This window comes from Lagenorhynchus albirostris, chromosome 5 (assembly GCF_949774975.1).
Source record: "Lagenorhynchus albirostris chromosome 5, mLagAlb1.1, whole genome shotgun sequence".
NCBI classification, from domain to species: Eukaryota; Metazoa; Chordata; class Mammalia; order Artiodactyla; family Delphinidae; genus Lagenorhynchus; species Lagenorhynchus albirostris.
In genome coordinates this window covers 86,147,941-86,170,246 of record NC_083099.1, presented here as the reverse complement: position 1 = coordinate 86,170,246, position 22,306 = coordinate 86,147,941, and the positions used below count along the sequence as shown (strand labels likewise).

The window sequence follows — 22,306 nt, the reverse complement described above, 5'->3', positions numbered from 1 at the left end:
GAAAATTATTGAAAGACAGTTTAAACCTAAAAGGTACTAAGCAACTTGAGTACCTAAATAGGAGATGACTAAGGAATACCTTACAGCTTTAGGCCAAAGTCACATTAACCCTTTCTGTTTTCTAGTGGATACAGGCAGAAATTCACACCTCACAAGAATTTCCCCTGGTATTCTGGTGAAATCTTCAAATGGCTTTGGCAATGCTAATCCCAGTAGGCCTGGCACAGGTGCCCAGACAAATGTGTGGAGTTAGCTCAGGGCATCATGGCAGCAACTGCCCCAAACAGCCAGGGTTCCAATTCTCTATTTAGCAACCGTCAATATTTACCAAAAGAGGGCTCAGTTCCAAGGTGCACCTTCTCCCAAGGACAGGCTTAGAACTCTTAACCTACCCCACTCCTCTCCTCAGTCTGTTCTTTGCACACACACCCATATGCTTAAATAAAATCCTAGGTTCATTTTCTAAGCTAAGAGAAAAGGGAAGGACCACACAGTGTGTTAAGCAGGTACAACTATAGATTCAGTGAGCCAGAACAGACTTTAAGAAGCCTTTTGCGCAGGAAGACAAGGGGAGGGATTGATTAGCTTGCTTGAAATCACTGGAACCTCTAAAGAACATGATGCAAGATGGTTCTTTTAAAATGAAAAAGAATCAGGAGAGCAAATGAGTTCCTTGGCTATCCTTTTTTTGTGTGTGTAGAAGAGTTTACGGATTTCTACCCTGATCTTATTTTTTAGACTTGCAACCATTTTTGGAATCTGGTAATAGTCCCAGGAACTACAGAATAGTGAGTCTGTCCTGCAAATGGGACAAAATGTTCAAATCTAAATAAAGGACTATCACTTAATACTGAGGGAAAAAAAGGTAAGCAAAAGGAAAAAAAAAACTTGCTAAGGCAGAAACAGCATGTTTTTTTCTTTAGGGAAAATTGTGCTTCATTTTTGGTGAGTGCGTTCCTTTTCTACTTAAAAACATTGAAAAGGCATCACAGGATAAGACCCAGGCTACAGCGTGACACTTAAGCCTCCCTCTCAGCCCTACCTCCCACTCCAGAGCCAGCAACCCTGCCATTTCCTCAGCTAGTCTTGCACTGGTTTTTGGAATGGCGCTCCGTCCACCTGTAACAACCTCCTTTCCGTTCTCTTCCCCAGAGAGTTCCCACCTCCCTTTGGTTAATAAATTCCTTCTCAGTTTTCAAGATTCAAGTATCTTCTCCTCTAAGAATCTTTTCTTGACCCCCTCGATCCCCCAAGTCTGGAGTGGGGTCCCCTCTTCGCGGATCCCTACCATCCCGAGTTTACTTCTCTAGGCCTCTCCTGCCACCGTCTCTTTGCCCTTCACCTCTGTGACCACCACACTGCTGCACAGCAGTGGGCCTAGCACAGGCTAGGCCTTCGGTGAATGTCTAGGGAGAGGCAGACTCCCAGATAAGATGTGTTTGAAGTCTAGAAGATCAGAAAGGGCATGCAGAAGGTGAACAAAGATTTCTTCACCAGACTATGACATAGTAAAAATTTTGAGGAAGTAAACAAGAAAGGATGAAGCAACATCTTGGGATATAAACAGGCTGAAAATACAAATAGATTCAGGAAGGGTTTAGAAAAATTGATGGACGTCAGAAGCGTGAAGCATTTTTAGAGGAAACTCTGGAACGTTTGAAGGGAGACGCCAGTGGAAGTGGCTCTACGTCCTACCAGATGCCTCACGGGACACTGTCAGAGAGGGTGGGCAGACGACATGGGTAGTCATTACTGCTTTTAGGACTATGTAGTTCCCAGGTGTGTGGAGGGGAAACCACTGTGGGTCCCACGGCCTTCAGACTGTGCCCCCGCCTCTCCCACCTAGAATTCTGTTTGTAAAGGCCACGCTGAAGGGTTCACGTCCATTGTTCCTCTGAACGCCTCCGTCTTCTCTCCTCTCTCTCTTCCTGTACAGGCCGCCAGCCTGCCAAAGGCCATGCCAGGAAGCAGCTCTGGCTCTGATGAGTCTAGACCACCGGGATTCACATTAATTTTCCCATTGCTAAGTTTCTAGTTTATATTTGGTTGATCAGAGAAATATGTGTGATGTGGGTTGCTGGCAAGTCAATCTTCTTTTTCCTTCTTCTCTCTTTCCCCAGTGTATGTTTTCAAACCATTTTATTCCTTCGTCTAGTCCAAAAGAAACTCCCCAGTTCTGCTAGCCAGCCCTACTTCACAGCAGCACTGGAGTCCAATAAATGGGATGGTCTACAGACATCTCCTCTGTTCATCTGGCTGCCAGACTCAGTGGAGAAACGGCTCCCATCCTTGGTTTGTGTTCAACGATTAATAACATTTCTCATTCTCATATGTCTTTTAAAAAATATATATTTTTAATTGGTTCAAGCCAAGAAATTCCTGAAGCATTAGGCCAGTTTACTGCAAATCATTTAATGACATTGCAAACTAGGTTCTTTTTCTTTTCCTCCTTCTTCCTCTCGCACCCCTCCTTTTATGCCCTCTCTCCTGTCCTCCCCACCTCCAGTCTTGACTCTGATCTTCTGCTCTCCTCCCTCTGGGCCTTTCATCTCTTCCCCAACCTCAGCTTTCTCCCACTGCTCCAATCTAGGTGCACACCCCACCTTAACTCAAAAGAAAAGAAAGAAACACAAGATTTAACAACTAATATGTTTGGCATCTGCCAGGGTTTTTCTCTCCCCCATAGAAACTGTTTTTATTTAAATAGCATGCCTTGCTTTCATCAGAAAGTGTGTGTGAGAAATTTCATGTCACGTTTCCATGGCTGTCAGGAGACAGCTTTGGAGCCAAAATTATGCAATTGAACAGGCAGAAAAAAATCCTGAAGAGAGCAAATGCATTTGTCCACTCTTCCAGCCTGCAAAGGGACGGTTACTCCCTCCACCAACCCCCTTTCTAAGTTGCTCTGGAGATCGAGGTTACCTCACTTAGGTTGGAATGCTGGTGAAGGTGGCAGGGACGCCTGGGGACACCACTCGTGCGAATTGTTGTACCCTGCCTTGTGTGTTGTTTTAACTGTCTTTTCTATTAGAGTAAAGCTCGTGTGGTTAGGAACTACGTCTTTATCTTCTCGGTATCTTTGCAGCTTCTGGATGGCTGAGTGAATGAATCAGTGGTGTCTGGAAGGATGGTATCGTGCCAGATGTCGACTGCAGAATATGCAGATTTTGCCCAGCCGTGTGGGCCGCAGTTGGGTTTGACTTCAGTGGTCTGTGTGCCAGGGCTATGGACTAGTCCTAGGCTTAGTCACTACCCAGAATGCATGGCGTCTGAGAGGCCCGCCCATCCCCCAGTAAACCCCGTCCACTCACCAGAATCCAGGCAGTCCCACCTCTAACAGGAACACCGTCAGGACCCAGCCTCCACTCCGCTTCTGCAGTCCGTCACCATGGTTTTCCACTGGTAGCGCACTTCCTTTCAGAGGCTTGACCACGGGGTCGTGCCAGGCCATGGCTCCTCAGGTGACTTGGAGATCAAGTCGTGCTGCGATTCTCGGCCCGTCCGTGAAGCAGTTCAGGGCACTGGAGAGCCCCTGCATCGCAAGAGCCCACACAGGGAGGCAAGGCCTAGGACCCTTCCCCTGCTCAGACAGCGCCTCCCAGTCCATCGGTAGAGCGGTGAGCCCCGGGTGCTTGGTTCTACTTCCTCTGCACCTTTGCTGCCTTTCAGAACACGCAGGGATGGGCCACAGGGTCAGCATGTCACTGGGCTACTCCATCAGGCAAGCTCTTTCTACGTTTTGTAACACTGGCCGTAGACGCAGCAAGCCAGCACAGGGGCAAGTTGAGGCCTGGCGGCCAGGAGAGTTGGGGGGTAGAATGATCGGTCAGCCTAGAAACTTGCCGACGGCCACGAGGCTGCTGAGCCGCCCGGCAGCGTTGCCAAGTGAGCCCAACTCAGTCGCCTCACGATCTGGTGGATCCCATCCGGCCTCGGCAGATGCGTGCAGGCTCGTCCTGTGCTCCCCGAGAACAGGCAGGAGGGTAGGACAGGACTGACTAGGTACGAGAAATGCCTGGAGGCGTTGAAAGCCGGAAGTGCTCAGGGAGATGGGGATGTCGGTAAATCCAGGCAGCCTCCCCCTGAAGGCACCGTCTTACGTGACTTCTTTCTTAAACGGAAGCGAACTTTAATTTTCAGCCTAAGGGAGGAACTCGGGGGGAAGACGATCAAATAAGGCAACTCCCCGAAAGTAAAAGTTAGGTTTAGTGATCACACTGGGGGCACTTTGCGGAGGCACAGTGTACCACGTGACGGGACAGGTAGAGTCTATAAAAACTGGAGGATGAGCCTACCATCAAGATTGACAGTTTTGTGTTACGAGAATGAACAGACATACACTGAATATTGTCATTGAATTCATAGATCTACTGAGCCTTGTATTCATAAAGGAAGGATCAGGCTAGAAGGTGGAGAGAAAGAAATTCAGAAGGGGCTCAAGGTGGAATTTGTCAGTTTGTAGTTTCGCATATGATCCTGGTGATGGCAGCCACACCCGACACGCCTCTGAAAGTTTTCATTTTCCTCCTTTTATCCCCACAGCTAAGAAGGTAGGAGCCTGATGTACCCTGTAAATGTGGAGGAAACTCAGAGCATATTGCATGATTTGTGTCTGAACAGATCCCTGTAATCTGTGTATCCAAGGCTCCTACGGAAGTGATATATGAGAAGATATATGTTCCGTTAAGAAATTGCGTGCTTAGAAGTCAAGGAACCGGGCAGGGTTCCATATGGAGCCTGAGATGTTATGGGCTTTCTCAGAAAGCACGAAGCTCTGTGACAAATAAAGAAGGTCCATAAACCCAGAGATGGCCTCAAGGACCAGGGGCTTCTGACCTGTTGAGAGCTGAGAAACAGGAGTGAGCCCCTTGGCATTTGATTAGCGCCAACCCGTTAATAAAATAGTTGGAAGAATACACAAAGAGGGGATGCAGAAGAAGGGTCTGAGGGAAGGTAAGAGGATTAAAGCTGCAAAAACATTCCTCTGATGGATTTCTCAAACACACCAGCCAACAGGCAAGGGCAGGTGTCCTGTCAAACCATTTCCCCCAGGAAACCTGATGCATCGTTGTGCAGCGAGGCCTGAGGCCTGCTAACCCCATCTGTAACTGAAGGGCCTGCCCCTTACTCCCAGCGAGGCGCTCTGAGCAGCCCAGGGACTCAGGAAACTGGCTTTGCAGACAAGGGGGCCTGAGAACAGGCTGCTTCCCTTCCTATGCAGCCAGCGAGATCTCCCCGCATCTGCCTCTCATCTGGTGGCCGATTAGAGTGTTATTGATCACAAAGCCTCTGCCCCTGCCTGGCCTCCTTCCTGCCCAGAACTGCTAGAAGAGGGGGTGCTCTGATTTTCAGATCGTCCATCACTTCATTACTCTGCCTTTGATCCCTTTTTAATGAAACTCAACTTTTGCTCCAGCAGCCAAATTGGGAGCATTTGTCTAGTGAAGCAACAGCTAAAGCTTAAGCTTTGGGGGGACAGGGCCAAGGACCCAACTGCTGCTTATTTGTTTTGAAGCCAGGAGGCTCGCCTGCCAGTCGGCCCTTGTGGGGAGCTGGAAGCCCAGCTGGGGTGTCCTGGGTCCTGCCCGCATGGGCTGTCGTGCACATGTAGGCATCAGAACAGAGGGGCCATGGCTGACCAGTGCCCCCGCTACTGCACACACAGCCTGCTGTCTCCAAGGCAGCAGTGGATTGTCCGAGCATGCAGAAGGCACCACGAGGGGCTTAAGGGGGAGTGCATAGTGTTATCCAGTGTTGGGGCAGTGAGGTGGGTACATGGAGGACAGCATGCTCCGTGCACGGATAAGACCTCAATTACAATGGGGCAGAAGCCAAGGGCTAAGCTGGAGATGGCGTTCTGATCCCAGACTCCTTTCCGTTGCTCACATCTTTTTTGCAAAATGATCTGTTAGGCTTAAGTACATTCTTGCTTGAGGCAGATTTTCTTAGAACGAGGTAAAGGAGAAGGGTGAAACAAAAACTCAGAAACTCTTGGTGGAGTAGTTTTTAGATTTATTAGAGCATGCATGAGAGTGCTTCTCAGTGACTGAGGAATTTTCCAGGTGCCCCTGAGCTCACGATCGCTCACAGCTCACTTTGTGGGGAGCCTCCTGACTTGGCAGGTAGGGCACACCCTGTGCTGAGGAGGGTTAAGACCTTTGCATTGCTGAAGTGCCTTGCTTGGGAAAGCAGATAGCAACGTCCAGCTAGAACACATTGAGCCCAGGCAGTCCACCCTCCCTTCTCTCTGGGAGAAAACACATCCGCTCTCCTGGCTGAGAGGCTCAGCCGAGACTGGGCTCCATATTCTGTGGGGCTCAGTGCAAAGGGAAAGTCTTCCAAGCGCAGGGCCCGGCACAGCTGCACAGTGTGCATGCCCACCAATCTGGCCTTGGGCACAGCCTTCCAAACTAGTCACTCAACAAGGACTAAGTGAGCCTGGTGCATCCTGAAGACGGTGCAGTGGGGCTTGGGGCGGGGGCATGGAGTGCAAAATCAATAGGTTGCCCGCTAGGAATTTGCAACTTAGTGTGTGTTGGTTATCACCAACACAAAATTAAATAATGATGAGATAATTCTTTAAAAGCCCAGAAGGCCCTGCACCCACCCAAAGGAAGGAATCCATGAGAGAGCTCACCTTGACCCCCAGGACCCACTGGTTCAGCCTGGAAAGCAAACTGTGGCCGTAGAGATGAATCAGGCATTCTGTCATTGTTTTTGCCACACTACTCGGTCAACAGCATGTATTTCTTCTAGTGTATTTTTCATTTCAGTTATTCTTCAACTGATTGGTCGTGCTTTATATTTTCTAATTCTTAGTTAAAACCGTCTTGTAACTTCTTGCTCTGTGCATCCATTCTTTTCCCGAGTTCTTGGATCATCTTTACGATCATTACTGAGAACTTTTTCTCTGGTAGATTGCCTGTCTCCACGTCACTCAGTTGTTCTTCTGGGGTTTTATCTTGTTCCTTTATCTGGAACATATTCCTCTGTCGTGTCATTTTGTCTAAACTTCTATTTGTATTTTTATGTATGTGGAAGGTTAGTTATGTTTCTCAGCCATGGAGAAGTGACCCTCAGTAGGGGATGTCCCGTGTATCCCAGCAGTACACTCCCCTCTCGTCACCTGGTGGCCAGGGACCAGCTGGTCCCAGGGTAGGTCCAGACCTGTGTTTTTGGACTCAGTTCCGCAGGCTATGTGACTGTTTTTCTTGCTTCTGGTGTCTGCCCCCCCCGGTGGGTGAGGCTGGTCTAGAGGCTTCTGCAGGCTTCCTGGTGGGAGGTACCAGTGCCTGCCCACTGATGGGTAGAATTGGGTCTTGGCCATCTGGTGGGCAGGGCTGTGTCAAGGAGCGTGTTTAGAGGTGGCTGTGTGCTCAGGAAGTCTTTAAGCAGCCTGTCTGTTGATGGGTGGGACTGTGTTCCTGCCCCGTTGGTCGTTTGGCAGAGGTGTGCCAACACTGGAGCCTGCAGGCTGTTGGGCGGGGTCAGGTCTTGGTGCTAATGGCCCAAGCAAGATGTCAGCCTTCAGATGAGTAATCCCGATACGTTCGCCGCCAGCTTTTACGTCCCAAGAAAGAGCCACAGCCACCCCCTGCCTCCCCAGGAGACCCTCCAAGACCAGCAGGTAGGTCTGGCCAAGGTTCCTATGAAGTCACTGCTTTTGCCCTGGGTCCCAGTGCACACAAGGCCTTGTGTGTGTCCTCTAAGAGTGGATCTCTGTTTCCCCCAGTCCTGTGGAGCTCCTGCGATCAAGCCCCACTGACCTTCAAAGCCAAATGTTCTGGGGTCTCCTCCTCTCGATGCCAGACCCCCAAGCTGGGGAGCCTGACATGGGGCTCAGAACTCTTGTTCCCGTGAGAGAACTTCTGTGATATAATTATTCTCCAGTTTGTGGGTTGCCCACCTCGGGGTATGGAATTTGATTATATCTCGAGTGTGCCCCTACTACCATCTTGTTGTGGTTCCTTCTTTGTCTCTTGGATGTAGAATATGTCTTTTTGGTAGGTTCCAGTCTTTTCTACTGATGGCTCTTCAGCAGTTAGTTGTGATTTTGGTGTGCTCGTGGGAGGAGGTGAGCTCAAGGTCTTCTCTGCCACCTTATCCCGACCAACAGTATGTATTTCTTATTCCACATTTATTACACCTATTTTTCCTGTGACCCTGGAAGTAATCACTCAAGAAACATGCTATTTTCAAAATATCCAAACTTAGATAAAGGTTGGCCACACTTGGATAAGAGGTTCATGGAAAATTTGTTGTGCTAAGCCCTTGAGCTCATACTATAGACCCAACTCAACTATGAAATTTGAGTTCACAGGCAACATGCACGGGCATCTTGTACCTGACTTGAGTGGCCCAGCTCCAAGATAGTCACTCATCGGTCATTCAGCATTCACTGAGCATCTACTTGCGCCAGGCACTGGTTAGGTTCAGAGGACACATACATGAAGAAGACTTGGTCCCTGCCCCTAAAAAGTTCACAGTCGAATATTGGAATCAAGGGGACAGTGATCCTTTCATAGAAATAAAAGGGCTTTCCTCCCCTGCTCTGGCTTGGCTTGACTAAGAACTTCTTGAAAGTTCCATTAAATGGGAAACCTCTTGACCTCACTGAGTGCCTTGATCACTGAGCTCTCCTCTGGTGACAGCAGTTTGTTTTTGGTAATTAGCTCACGTCTTCTGTGAGAAACCTGATTCCCACCGCTCCTTTTGCCTTGTCTGGGAACCAACCGCACAGGCAGGTGGAGTCTTGCTGTGAACTGCAGTTACGCTGCGCATCAGAATGTGGTGTGGTCGGCACTGAGATGGTGCCTCCAGGGCTTTCTGAGTACCTTTATGGAGAGAGTGTCTGGGTAAATATTTTCATCTCTCTTATCGTATTCTCTATTAGTTTTATTTCCTCTCTTAAATTAAATTAAGCCACAATCCTGAAAACCAAATTTGGAATGCGGTTTTGTTGCACAAATGGCCCGTTTTGTTCAACCACAGCAGTGATTTGGCTCAAAGAGAGTTTTGTTGTTTGGACCGTTGGATTGTTTAGGAAACATCCTGCTTTGGTTCCAGATGGATCTCCATCCTCTCCAGTTTAAATCCCAGTCTTCCTGCCACTGAGCTAAGTCAGGAGAGACCGCAGCCTGGCATCAGGACCCTCGGCTCGCCCGCATTCCACTGCCATTAAGCCACCCTGGGGACATCCCTCTTTGCCTTAGAAAATCCTTCAGGCATCCACAGATCCCCATCCTTAGCCCTGAGGAAGAATTAGCCATGACATGACGTGTAGTCGGCTCTCTGAATCTGCAGGTGGAAGATCCGAGGATACGGCAGGCCGACGGCAACTGTTGTCCAGCACAATTTTGTATAAGGGACTTGAGCATCTGCCGATTTTAGTGGGGCACCTGGAACCAATCCCCGAGGATACTGGGGAGGACTGCGTAGCTCCTGGGTAGCAGGAATCAGCCTTCTGGTTGTAACCACGGTTCGCAATTGAGCAGAATCTCGGGCCTTTCACTTTTCACTGTGGATGTCTGAGGAGAAGGCGATTCTTGATTGAACTGGAAAACAGACAGAAGCATTCTCTATCGTTGTTCCTTTCAGTCTCCATGAGCTGTGCCGGGACATCTGTGCCTTGACTGTGACCCATTTCCAGCCAGGCTCGGTGGGGCCGATGGGCCTAGCCAAGTTGCCCCCATGTCAGTGTAACAAAAGAGGCTTGTCTGCGATACCCGCACCACTTCATGGAATTCTCTACACCCCGCCCCCTCAGCTTATATACACCCAGCTGAGCTCCCCTTGCAGTGACGCGGGCCACACGTTCCCTCCTGTAAACTCCTCTAGACACCGAAAGGTGGGAGGAAGGACTCGGAGCGCCCCCAGAGCACCCCCAGTGTGTGAGCTTCTTGCAGCTGTTGATTGTGACCAAAGACACTGAGGCACCACCCTGAAGCCCACCCTGAAATGTCGCACTGTCTGCCTCTGTCCTCCATCGAGGCCCAACCGGCCCCTTCCCTTCTCTCCACAGATCTCCAGGACTTCAAGTTAGACGTGCAGCACGTGATTGAAGTGGATGAGGGGAACACGGCGGTCATCGCCTGTCACCTTCCTGAGAGCCACCCAAAAGCCCAGGTCCGATACAGCGTCAAACACGAGTGGCTGGAGGCCTCCAGAGGTGAGCGAACAAGTAGGAGCCCAGCGGCCGGGGCCAGGAGGGAAGCTGGCCGTCTCTGCAGCGCTTCCCAAACCCCCGTCGCCACGCCGGCAGCCCCTCCCCATGCTCGTCAGCTGTCTTCTGCCCTGACATTTAGCCCTGCGGGATCCTGAAGGGCCTCCGTTGTGGAGGTCCCGTGAACCTGTCGCGAGGAATCTCTTCATCCTTTGAGGCCCTGGCAGATGCTGCTGAGCTGCTGCCATGGATGAGGGCTGAGACTCTCCCTGTGCAAGCTCCCCGCCACCAGGCACACACAGGAGGGCTGCCTGACATACCAGACATTCCTGGAGCTGTGGGGTTCCCTGTTGGGAGATGGGGCTCTTCCCCCGCACAGCAGAGCTGGTAACGCAACCTCTCAACAGTCACAGCTTCCTGCTAAGGGGACGTGACAGCTGGTCCAGCGGCGACCAAGCTTTCGTCCAGAGTGCCAGCAGGGAGAGAAGCTCTCTCTCAAGGCCAAGTCAGCTTCTTTCCACGACTGACCTGCACCCAAGGCCAAGGAGGCCCCATGGCTGGACCCGACACTTCAAAATGTGTCCCTTTTTAAATGTCCTAGAGATTTTAAAATATCTTTGCTAACTTTCTGGTTATGAAAGGGGAGTATATGTTTACTATAGAAAATACAAAAACCTTTTTTTTTAAGGGTAAAAAGCCTAATCCTGCCACTCAGAAATAACCGGAGACTGAGGAGAGTATGAATGTCTATTGTCCCTAGCAGAAGCCTGGCAGTAGCCCCTAGAGAAGGCCTGCCCATCCCACAAGAGTCAAAGGCTTTTTCCTTTCCATCTGGCATTTGCCTTAAGCAGCTCACACCTGGGGCGGCCCAGTGACAGCCAGGTACCAGACTCAATGAGCCTAGACTGCAGGGACATCCGGATTGCCAAGGGCAGGCCACCAGGAAGCTCAAAGCTGATGACCAGTGCTTTGCCTGCCAGGAAGCTAAACACCAACCCAGTCACCAAGTGTACTGTGAGTCGCTGTGAATCTGTCTCCTGTGGAAAGAAGCTGAACTCAGCCCTGGGACCCCACCGCCATGGCACCCCTGGTCCAGAAGCAGACAGAGCCTAGCAGGCCAGCGATGCAGGGGGAAGGGCTTCAGTGGTATTCATGGAGAGGGTGGGGCTTGGGGCTTAGAATATCCCTCCCTGGCTGCAGAAATTCAACAGTGAGATGGCTCAGAGCTGTGACCGTGACAGAGACTGATGGGAAATTCTAAAGTCAATTCCCTCCTTCCTGGTGGCTTGCAGGAATGATCAGCTCATCTCCCATGTGTGCAGCACGGGCCTCTCAGTCCTTACAAATGGCTCTGAGGCAGCACACGTCATGCTGTTTTACAAATGAGGAAACAGGATCTGAGAGGTTAATGGACTTGCCCAGGATCACACAGTTAGTATGCGGCAGATCCAGAGCTGGAGTCCAGGTCTGGCAGATCCCAAATCCTGCCTCCTTGCCATGGCACGCAAGCCCCCTTAAAAGTTATAAAATGCTCTTCCACAGACCCATGTATGAACTTGGGATGGTGGTGGGGTGTCAGCCAGCCAGTTTGTTAGCTGGTTGGTTAGTGTCACTCCCGACACTTCCGCCCCACTAGGCGTGAGGTTTTGTGGGGAGAATAGCATTTTCAGTTTGGGCTTGTTGGAGTTCAGGTATACAACTTCTGACGTGGGCCCTGCCTGCCCCGATCCTTGGCGGGAGCTGCTGAGTGCAGTAGTCTGGGCCCACATTCATCCCTGTCCTCTCTTCAGATAACTACCTGATCATGCCGTCGGGGAACCTGCAGATTGTGAACGCCAGCCAGGAGGACGAGGGGATGTACAAGTGCGCCGCCTACAACCCAGTGACCCAGGAAGTGAAAACCTCGGGCACCAGTGACAGGCTGCGCGTGCGCCGTAAGGGGAGGGTCTCATTGACGGAGGGGGGCTGGGGCCGGAGGGGCATCCGGCATGTGTTGTGTTGATGCTACTGCTGCACTGCTGTCTCACTTCTTCCTCGTGACAGCTCTCTGCAGGAGGACCTTGGGGAGCCCAAGGGAATTAGTATCTTGCCCCACTTGACATAGGTCATAAGCCCCTGAAGAGCTGTTTGATTCCAAATCCACAGTCTCCAGGCTGCCGCCTGGGGCTGGGCCACCTGAGGCAGGGCGGAGGGGATCCTCTGCGCCCAGTCCTGGTCCTACACGCTGTCCTTCCTCTCCTTGCCCCTCCAGGCTCCACTGCGGAGGCTGCCCGCATCATCTACCCGCCAGAGGCCCAGACCATCGTCGTCACCAAAGGCCAGAGTCTCATCCTGGAGTGTGTGGCCGGTGGGATCCCACCCCCAAGGGTCACCTGGGCCAAGGATGGGTCCAGTGTCGCCAGCTACAACAAGACACGTTTCCTGCTGAGCAACCTCCTCATCGACACCACCAGTGACGAGGACTCCGGGACCTACCGCTGCATGGCTGACAACGGGGTTGGGGATCCCGGGGCCGCGGTCATCCTCTACAACGTCCAAGTGTTCGGTGAGTGTCTTCTGTAGTCCTTCTCCTGGGCCATCTCTTATCTGCACGGCCTCTCTAGAAGCTCATAAGCTGAGGCTCAGACAGGGTCACGTGCCTTGTGAGAGGTCACGTGCCAAGTGAGTGATGGAGGAGAACTGAGAGAGTAGGAGGCCTTGGATCCCAGGGGCCAGGGTGTAGGGGCCCGGTAGCCCTTCCCTGTCAAGACTCTGATGGAGGAGACATGGGACCTTTTCTCTCCTCTACCAACGTCATGGGGAAGGAGGGAGCCTTGCCCAACAGCAGTCCCCTCCCCAGCCTGTCTGGGCCTGGACGGAAGGGCTCAGCCTTTCTTACCTCTGCTCTGGTTTCCTGGCAGAACCCCCCGAGGTCACCATGGAGCTGTCCCAGCTGGTCATCCCTTGGGGCCAGAGCGCCAAGCTCACCTGTGAGGTGCGAGGGAACCCCCCGCCCTCCGTGCTGTGGCTAAGGAACGCCGTGCCCCTCACCTCCAGCCAGCGCCTCCGACTGTCCCGTAGGGCCCTGCGGGTGGTCAGTGTAGGGCCCGAGGATGAAGGCGTCTACCAGTGCATGGCCGAGAATGAAGTCGGGAGCGCCCACGCTGTGGTCCAGCTGAGGACCGCCAGGCCGGGTGAGTGCAGCCCAAGGGTCTGAGATTCCAGCTGAACGTTTATAGAACCCTTTCCTCAAATGGAATCCAGCTTAAAACCCCAGTATATAAAATAAATAAAAGTGGCTTTTAGTTGTAAGTTTAAATTTACATTGACTTCCTAATAAGTCAGAAGTGCAGATTTTCAGTAGTGCAGATGACCATTTAAATACTGTATTAAAAAAAAAAAACTTTTAAATTAGTTTGCAGAACCTGTGGCTTCCGAGAGTTCCGTGGAACCCAGCTGGACAGCCACTGGTCTAGCACAAAGGAAAGCACCTCTGTCTTTCTTAGTTTGATTCCTTTCAGTTGACATCTACATGGATTGAGCAGTTGCTATTTGCTCAGCCCTGGGCTAGGCAATGAGGGGGATGCAGAGACCCTACCTTTCCTAGGGAGGAAATAAAACTTACCGAAGAATCAACTGGAGAAAAACACAGCCAGGAGTAATGCTGACTCGTCTTTATCAGGAGCCGACCTCCTGCGCAGGAGGTCGGGCAGCAGAAACTAGTGTTGGTGGAGTCTGTGGACGCTTCCTGAAGGAGGAGCGGCCCCTCCTGCCTCTGAGAGTCTCAGACGTATTTACATTCACAGTTCGCACCTCCAGGTCCCCGCAGTGGAGCAGGGAGAGGCCCACACTGTCCCATGGTGTGGATCCCACAGTGAAGGGGACACGTCCCCACACCCACACAGAATGTGAGAAAAAGGACGCAGGCTCCTGCACCTCAGGAGCAAATTGAGATAGTTCGCTCAGACGCACCTGGTGCAGACACAGGAAAACAAGCCGGCGGCGAGAAGCCCGGGCAGGGGCGTCCGGCTGCCTTTCCCTCCTGGCCAGGCTGGGGCACAGCCCTCTACCCCCACGGAGCCCGGCTGTGTGTCCAGTGGGCTGATGGTCACTTCACGTCCTGAGCCAGGGGCTCTTCCTGCCCTGGCAGCCCTTCCCTCTGACTTCTCCCTGTTTTCTCCATGGAGACAACAGCTCAGCAGGTGGCCAGGGGACTAGGGGCTCTTCCTTACCTTCTCCTTCCGGCTCTGTCCTCCAGGCACCACCCTGAGGCCATGGCGGGATGCTAAGCCGGCCACTGCCACACCTCCTGTGCCCCCGCCCGGACCCGGAAGCCCTGCCCAGATGCCGAAGGGCCACCCAGGGGCCCTGAGGCCGCCGGCGTCGGTGCAGCCAGCACCCTGGCCGTGCCTGGCAGAGCAGGGGCAGGCGGCCCCCGCCGAGGCTCCTGTCATCCTCAGCTCGCCCCGCACCTCCAAGACTGACTCGTACGAGCTGGTGTGGCGGCCTCGGCACGAGGGCAGCGGCTGGGCACCGATCCTCTACTATGTGGTGAAACACCGCAAGGTATGGTGTCTGGCATTACGCCTGCCTCTCGCTGAGGCTGGGCAGGGGCCTCCGCCCGCTGGCCATCTCCCCTTGAGCTCCTGAAGCCTGGATGAGTCGTAGCTGCTGCTGATCGTGACCTTCTGATCCCTCCGGCGTGCTTTCCCACCACTTCCCGGGAAGCTGGTTGTGAGATGGGCATCTGGGGCCCTAAGAGGCCCGGGAAGAAGCCGTGGGTGTGCTTCCAGGTCTGAGCCTCGCACACCAGCCTCTAGTCCCGAGGAGAGTTCGTAGGCTCCCTAATGACCACCCCAGTCCTCCCCTCTGCCGTTCATTGTTGATGTTTTGTTTTGTTTTGAATCTAAGTAAGATCTGCTGGTGCATACCTGCAGGAACCCCGGGCGTGGCAAGCTAGCTTCAGAGCCAGGAAAACAAATATCTGTGAGCAAGTGTTTTCTCTGAGGGCTACCAAATACCGCCTCAGTTCTCAGGATCCCTCCTGGCTCAGCTTTGACAAGCAGGCCTTTGAGCTAAAAGCACATCTTGTTGTTCAGACCTCAGCTATTTCTCCTTGGCAGGAGGAGGTCTGTCCAGGTGGATGTGTTGGGAGCTCTCAGGGAGGGATCCGGGGACAGAGCTGGACCGGCCCACCTTCTTAGACACTCTGCCCTCCGAGACAGGACGCAGCCCCCGGGCTGCCATCCCACCCCACCCCACCCCCCGCAACCCCCATTCAAGGCTGCACTCTCACCTGCTGTGACCCCTCAGGGGAGAAGGACATGAAATTCCCCTTAAGACAATATCCTTGAAAACATTTCTGTTTATCCCAGGTGCATGCTGTTCTTTTCCTAAGGCCATTAGACAGTAGAAAATTATTCTTAATGGATTTTTTTAATCTTATTTGATAAGTAATAATGTATCATAAATGCCAGGTTTTATTATGCATCACTTTAGTTGTTGCTAACAAAAGTACTATGTGCACTTGGTAGAAAATACGGAAAATATAGGAATGCGGAACGAAAAGCATTTATCAACTTGCCTCCGTCTCCAAAAAGAAACAAAACCAGTGAAACTCAGTGAAAGGTGCCGCCTGTGCAGAAGCTGTGCCCCTGCTCCGGACCCCGACAGCCCCGTTGTTCTGGTCTTCCTCTTAACACGCTCTCCGAGGAGACCTCCGGCCAGGACAGGTCCACAGAGGCACCTAAGGCAAAGCCGCCTCCTAGGTGGGGGTCGAGAGGGGGCAGTTTCTAATTAACCCTCAGCCTGCTGGCCTCTTCATAGGCAGCCAGCAAAGGGGGTGGATGAGTTTTTAACAAAAAGCCGTGTTGTTCAACCCAGGTTATGGGCAGGGCTGGTCCTAATCCTCACTTCCCCGTGTAACTGGACACCTCCATCTGCAGAGTTGGAGACAAAGATCAGGGCGGGCCAAATGCTCGTGGTCCCCAGGAGGCAGGAACCAACATGAGAGCAAGAATAATATTTTTCGGGCCACTAGGTGGCCATGAAACGGCCTCACCAAGAGGCAGGCTGGCAAAGGCCACACGAGGTGATCCGGAAACGCCAGGCTGAGGCCGCATTCACCCTCTCAGTATGCGTGACAGTGACTAATTACCGTTCCATTTCTTATTTTCATTTCTGAGCCCAGTGGAAGTGAGGCCAGCGCTAGGAGGCAGAGGGAGAAAAGGGGCACAGGGGAAGTGAGACGATGGTGCCCCGCTGGGTCTGGCTTCTGTTCGCCTCTGGCCCGTGGGGCACTCGGAGCTGTTAGGTGGACGTTGCCAAGGCACAATTATGTCTTGAAAGCAGTTTCATTCTTGAGGGACTAACGTGTCTTCAAGATCATCACACAAGAAAGGATTTTGAAAGCAAAAATCAGCATTTGGGTTGTGTTTTTTCAGCCCCTCCCCTCTTGCTGGAGACTGGGAGTCAATTCAACTCATTTTCACTTTTTCACATGCATGAAGCCAGCTTTCATTTCCTGGTGCATCTGCAGACCCTGGGCTACTGTGTTTGGGTTTCTAGCACCACTGGGGATTCTCAGTTTGTAAAAAGTTCTCCCTTTGGAACAAGTCCTGGAAGCCTGACATGAATGAGCCCAGACCATCCCTGTCCCTTGAATAGTAGGTTTTGTTCTATTTTGAAATATTCTGCTTGGGGATAAGAGCTTTTCCTACCAGCTGTTTAATTCCTTCAGCAAACCACAGCTTCAGGCCCCAGCAGGCTCGCGGAGATGTGCACAGTTAGCAGTGAAGTCTGTGTCCTGAAAGGTGGGTGGGTGAGATGAAGCAACCTCTCGGCAACGCCTGTCCGGAAGCCTGGAACTCCTTTTTTTTTTTTTTTTTCTTTAAAGAGCCAGGAATTTGAAGCCATTAAAGATTAATCTCTAATGGTTACCGTTCATCCACGGCTTTTAAGTTCTAAGCAAGGCCTGAGGGCAGGAGCAGAAAAAGGAGGATGAAATCCTCTCCGAGCGGAGGAAGAGGGGGCGCGGCATGTCCTTGTTGGGAACCTACTGTGTGCCAGCTTCAGCGTTCGACGCGCCACGTGAATCGTCGGATTTAAGCCTCAGAGTAACCTGAGAGGTTTCATTTGCTTCATTTTAGAAGAGAAAAGCTTAGGGATCAGAAAGACTAGGGAACTTGCTCAGGGTTACACAGCTGGTAACCTGTGTGTGTGGTAAGAGACACAACCCAGATTTGAACCCAGGATTTTCTGGCTCCCAGACTTCCTTTCTAGGGTAGGTTACGATGATGAGTTTGATCTCTGGAGTCAAGTCAGGGTTTCTGTGCTCCCTGGCAATGTGGTCTTAGACAAATTACTCATCTCTCTAAACCTCAGTCTCCGCATTAGTGAGGTGGGAACAATATTAACGCCCATCTCTTGGGCTGTTGTCGTGGAGGCGTGTTATGGTGCATACAGTGTGCTTAGCACCTAGTAAGCGCTCAAAAAATGTGGCCATTTCTATGATGCTTTTATCATTCTCATCATCATCTCATTAGACTATAAACTAAAGGTACTGTGTGTGTTTGGTTTAAATAGATCGAGGAGAAAGAAAGTTAAATAGGGAGGTTTTTACACTTGATCTTAGGCAAAAGGCCAGGAAGCGATAGGGAGGTTTTTAGAAAGAGAGAAGGTCTTTGGAGAAACTCTCAGCAATGTCGGCTGGGCATTTTGACCCTCCCCACAGAGTTTTGATGAGATCATTAGATGAGGGGTCAGGGAGCCTGACTTTATTGTCCCAGCAAGGATGGATGTCCCAGAGCCAGCAGGAACGGCCTGCCTTCTGTGGGGCCACCTCTCCCCCAACCTGGCCCATTTTCCCTCCCTTTCTTCTGTCCTCTTGGGCTCAGTTCTGCTTTCCTTGCAACCTACAGCCCACCTGTAGCTCCAGGCCAAGATGCCGGTCCTTATACCAGCCACCTTCTCCAGCAGGTCGCAAACTCCTCTGACGACTGGACCATCTCTGGCATTCCAGCCAGCCAGCACCGCCTGACCCTCACCAGACTCGACCCTGGGAGCTTGTATGAAGTAGAGATGGCAGCCTACAACTGTGCAGGCGAAGGCCAGACGGCCATGGTCACCTTCCGAACTGGTAAGGGTCCAATGTTGCCCCCAGCTTGGGGCTTCCATGGGCCTGAGCGGTCCTACCAGGCCAGGTGGGCGTCCTGCTCACCTTGCCCCAGCTTTTCACCTTGAACTTCATCTTCCTTTCAGCTCCTGCCTCCCTCCGGTCTGCATGCCTAGGCTGAGGTCCCACCTCGTATCAGGACAGGCACCAGCTGGCCTCTGGCATCCCTTTGCCCCTTTCACACTCGGGGGCCACGTGCAATCTCACGACTGTCGGGCAGAGCTGGAACTCAGACCACACTTCCAATGTCCTCTATTATTTCCATGGTCTTGTCAGACCCCCTGGCAGAGCTTCAGGCGGAAAGGACTGTGTGGAAAGAGAGACCTAATGCACACTCCCTCTCGTGCTGATCTCAACCCATTTCTACCCAGGACGGCGGCCCAAACCTGAAATCGTGGCCAGCAAAGAGCAGCAGATCCAGAGAGATGACCCTGGAGCCAGCCCCCAGAGCAGCAGCCAGCCGGACCACGGCCGCCTGTCCCGTAAGCCCCCGGCAGCCCCGAGGGCGGGAGTGACGAGCAGTCAGAACTGGAACCAGGTCCACCGCCTCAGAAGGCTCACTGCTGCAGGTTGAATGCAGTCTTGAGTCCCGGAGTCCTTGTGACATTTTCCTGGCCTCTCCCCAGTTAACCACAGCGAGGCGATATGGATTGGAGCTTTTCAAGGGCTCCTCCCAGGAGAGAGTGACCCAGAGAGCCCTAGGGAGATCTGATGTGGCCACCAGGGCGTGAGGGCTGTGGGGTGAAGCTGGCCCCCATCAGGAACAGGCCAGGTCTAGTCACATTGCAACTATCTTCTCATCATGTCCTTTCCTCCCACTTCCTTCCTCCCTTGGGTATGGTCTCCTGCAGCCCCAGAAGCTCCAGACAGGCCCACTATCTCCATGGCCTCTGAGACCTCAGTGTATGTGACCTGGATTCCGCGTGGGAACGGCGGCTTCCCCATCCAGTCCTTCCGAGTGGAGTACAAGAAGCTGAAGAAAGTGGGGGACTGGATTCTGGCCACCAGCGCCATCCCTCCCTCCCGGCTCTCGGTGGAGATCACAGGCCTAGAGAAAGGTAGGGCCCTGGCCACTGCCCTCCCTGGTCCCCCAGCTGCCCCCGGCCCCCTGGAGGAGAAGGGAAGCTTTGGGGGGGTCTTCTCTCTGCTTGTCGTCCACCCACCACCAGGCTCCTGTGGCCACTCTTGGTTGTGTTACCTCAGTCCCACAAGGCCTTCCTTCTCCCTCCCTCTCTCCATAATTGGTCCCAAGCCACCTCCTGTGTGGTGCGTCCTTTTTTTTTTTTAACTTTTTATTTTATATTGGAGTAGAGTTGATTAACAATGGTTTGTTAGTTTCAGGTGTACAGCACAGTTATATCCTTTTTCAGATTCTTTTCCCGTTCAGGTTACATAATATTTTTTTTAAAACTTTTTATTTTATATTGGAGTATAGCCAATTAACAATGTAGTGATAGTTTCAGGTGCACAGCAAAGTGACTCAGCCATACATATACATCTTTCCATTCTCCCTCAGACTCCCCTCCCATCCAGGCTGCCACATAACATTGAGCCGAGTTCCCTGTGCTATACAGTAGGTCCTTGTTGGTTATGCATTTTAAATACAGCAGTGTGTACACGTCAATCCCAAACTCCCTAACGATCCCTCCCCCGCCCCACCCTTCCCCCCCTCGTCAGTCTGTTTCTGTTTTGTAAGTAAGATCATTTGTATCTTTTTTTTTTTTTTTTTTTTTAGATTCCACATATAAGGGATACCATATGAGATTTGTCTTTCTCTGACTTAACTTCACTCAGTATGGCGATCTCTAGGTCCATCCATGTTGGGGCAAATGGCATTATTTCATTCTTTCTTATGGCTGAGTAATATTCCATTGTATATAAGTACCACATCTTCTTTATCCATTCCTCTGTCAATGGACATTTAGATTGCTTCCACATCTTGGCTATTGTAACCAGTGCTGCAGTGAACATTGGGGTGCATGTATCCTTTTGGACCATGGTTTTCTCTGGATATATGCCCAGGAGTGGGATTGCAGGATCATATGGTATAGCTCTATTTTTAGTTTTTTAAGGAACCTCCATACTGTTCTCCATAGCAGTTATACCAATTTATATTCCCACCAACAGTGCAAGAGGGTTCCCTTTTCTCTGTGTGGCTCCTTTCTAATGAGGGTAGGAGTGCTTAAGTCCTTTGGGGCTTGCTTTTGGGGAAGGGCTGCCCAAAAGATCCCTCCAGGTCCTGAGCCTGGATGGGCTGAAGGGGAGGGAAATGGTGTCTCCCAGCCCCCAGGTTCAGTGAGTGTCTCTCCCCAGGCACCTCCTACAAGTTCCGAGTCCGGGCTCTGAACATGCTGGGGGAGAGCGAGCCCAGCGCCCCCTCCCGGCCCTATGCTGTGTCAGGCTACAGCGGCCGTGTGTACGAGAGGCCCGTGGCAGGCCCTTACATCACCTTCACCGATGCCGTCAACGAGACCACCATCATGCTCAAGTGGATGGTAAGTGGCCTGGCGCAGCCAGCAGCGGAAGACGGCGCTGAGCTTCACGTTAGGTGGGAGCTGGACGCTGCAGCCCGGGCAGGAAGGAATCACCTTTCTCCCTTGGCTCATCCTAGGCTGCTACCCCTTTAAGTGTTCCTCCACCTTCTTACCTGGGAATTGGGCCAGAGGGACTCAACCTCACAATACCCGGGAAACTTCAGATGGGACTTAAGTCTTTGAAGAAATGACCATTTGTTTCTTGTCTCCAAAAGTTAGGGACTCCTAGCCTAAATAAAATAATGAGTGATCGCTACAGCACTGTCCAGAGAGCCTTGGGGAGATCATCAGAAATGTTTGTCAGGGTCTCCAGTGAATTTTTTACTAATTTTTATTGGAGTATGGTTGCTTTACAATGTTGTGTTAGCCTCCACTGCACAACAAAACGAATCAGCCATACACACAAAGATATCCCCTCCCTTTTGGACTTACCTCCCATTTAGGTTACCACAGTGCATTAGGTAGATTTCCCTGTGCTATACAATATGTTCCCATCAGTTGTCTATTTTATACATAGTATCAATAATGTATATGTGTCAATCCCAATCTCCCAATTCCTCCCTCCCACCCCTTTCCCCCGTGGTATCCATACATTTGTTCTCTACATCTATGTCTCTATTTCTATTGAGAATCAGCCATTCTGACCAGTGTAAGGTGATACCTCATTGTAGTTTTGATTTGCATTTCCCTAATAATTAGTGATGTTGAGCATCTTTTCATGTGTTTGTTGGCCATCTGTATGTCTCCTTTGGAGAAATGTCTGTTTAGGTCTTCTGCCCATTTTTGGATGGGTTGTTTGTTTTTTTGATATTGAGCTGCATGAGCTGCTTGTATATTTTGGAGATGAATCCTTTGTCAGTTGCTTCGTTTGCAAATATTTTCTCCCATTTTGAGGGTTGTCTTTTGGTCTTGTTTATGGTTTCCTTTGCTGTTCAAAAGCTTTGAAGTTTCATTAGGTCCCATTTGTTTATTTTTGTTTTTATTTCCATTTCTCTAGGAGGTGGGTCAAAAAGGATCTTGCTGTGATTTATGTCAGAGTGTTCTGCCTATATTTTCCTCTAAGAGTTTTATAGCGTCTGGTCTTACGTTTAGGTTTTTAATCCATTTTGAGTTTATTTTTGTGTATGGTGTTAGGGAATGTTCTAATTTCATTCTCTTACATGTAGCTGTCCAGTTTTCCCAGCACCGCTTATTGAAGAGGCTGTCTTTTCTCCATTGTATATTCTTACCTCCTTTGTCAAAGATTAGGTGAGCATAGGTGCGTGGGTGTATCTCTGGGCTTTCTGTCCCGTTCCATTGATCTATATTTCTGTTTTTGTGCCAGTACTATACTGTCTTGATTACTGTAGCTTTGTAGTATAGCCTGAAGTCAGGGAGCCTGATTCCTCCAGCTTCACTGTTCTTAAGATTGCTTTGGCTATTCGGGGTATTTTGTATTTCCTAACAAATTGTAAAATT

General features: G+C 51.2%; 1 protein-coding gene across 3 annotated transcripts in view; it reads left to right on the top strand.

Moving 5' to 3' along the window:
• Positions 1-22,306, top strand: part of BOC (BOC cell adhesion associated, oncogene regulated) — a 79,710-nt gene that overhangs the window by 46,415 nt on the left and 10,989 nt on the right. For 2 of the 3 annotated variants that reach the window (XR_009540765.1, XM_060150605.1), the window contains exons 5-13: positions 10,022-10,168; positions 11,953-12,096; positions 12,414-12,707; positions 13,063-13,335; positions 14,400-14,707; positions 18,116-18,278; positions 18,686-18,796; positions 19,166-19,372; positions 20,628-20,809. Coding sequence is in view for 2 of the 3 variants with exons in the window: in XM_060150605.1 (XP_060006588.1) it covers positions 10,022-10,168; positions 11,953-12,096; positions 12,414-12,707; positions 13,063-13,335; positions 14,400-14,707; positions 18,116-18,278; positions 18,686-18,796; positions 19,166-19,372; positions 20,628-20,809 (1,829 nt within the window). In the remaining variant the exon portion in view is untranslated. The remainder of the gene's footprint in view (positions 1-10,021; positions 10,169-11,952; positions 12,097-12,413; positions 12,708-13,062; positions 13,336-14,399; positions 14,708-18,115; positions 18,279-18,685; positions 18,797-19,165; positions 19,373-20,627; positions 20,810-22,306) is intronic. The other variant, XM_060150606.1, reaches the window with a different exon arrangement.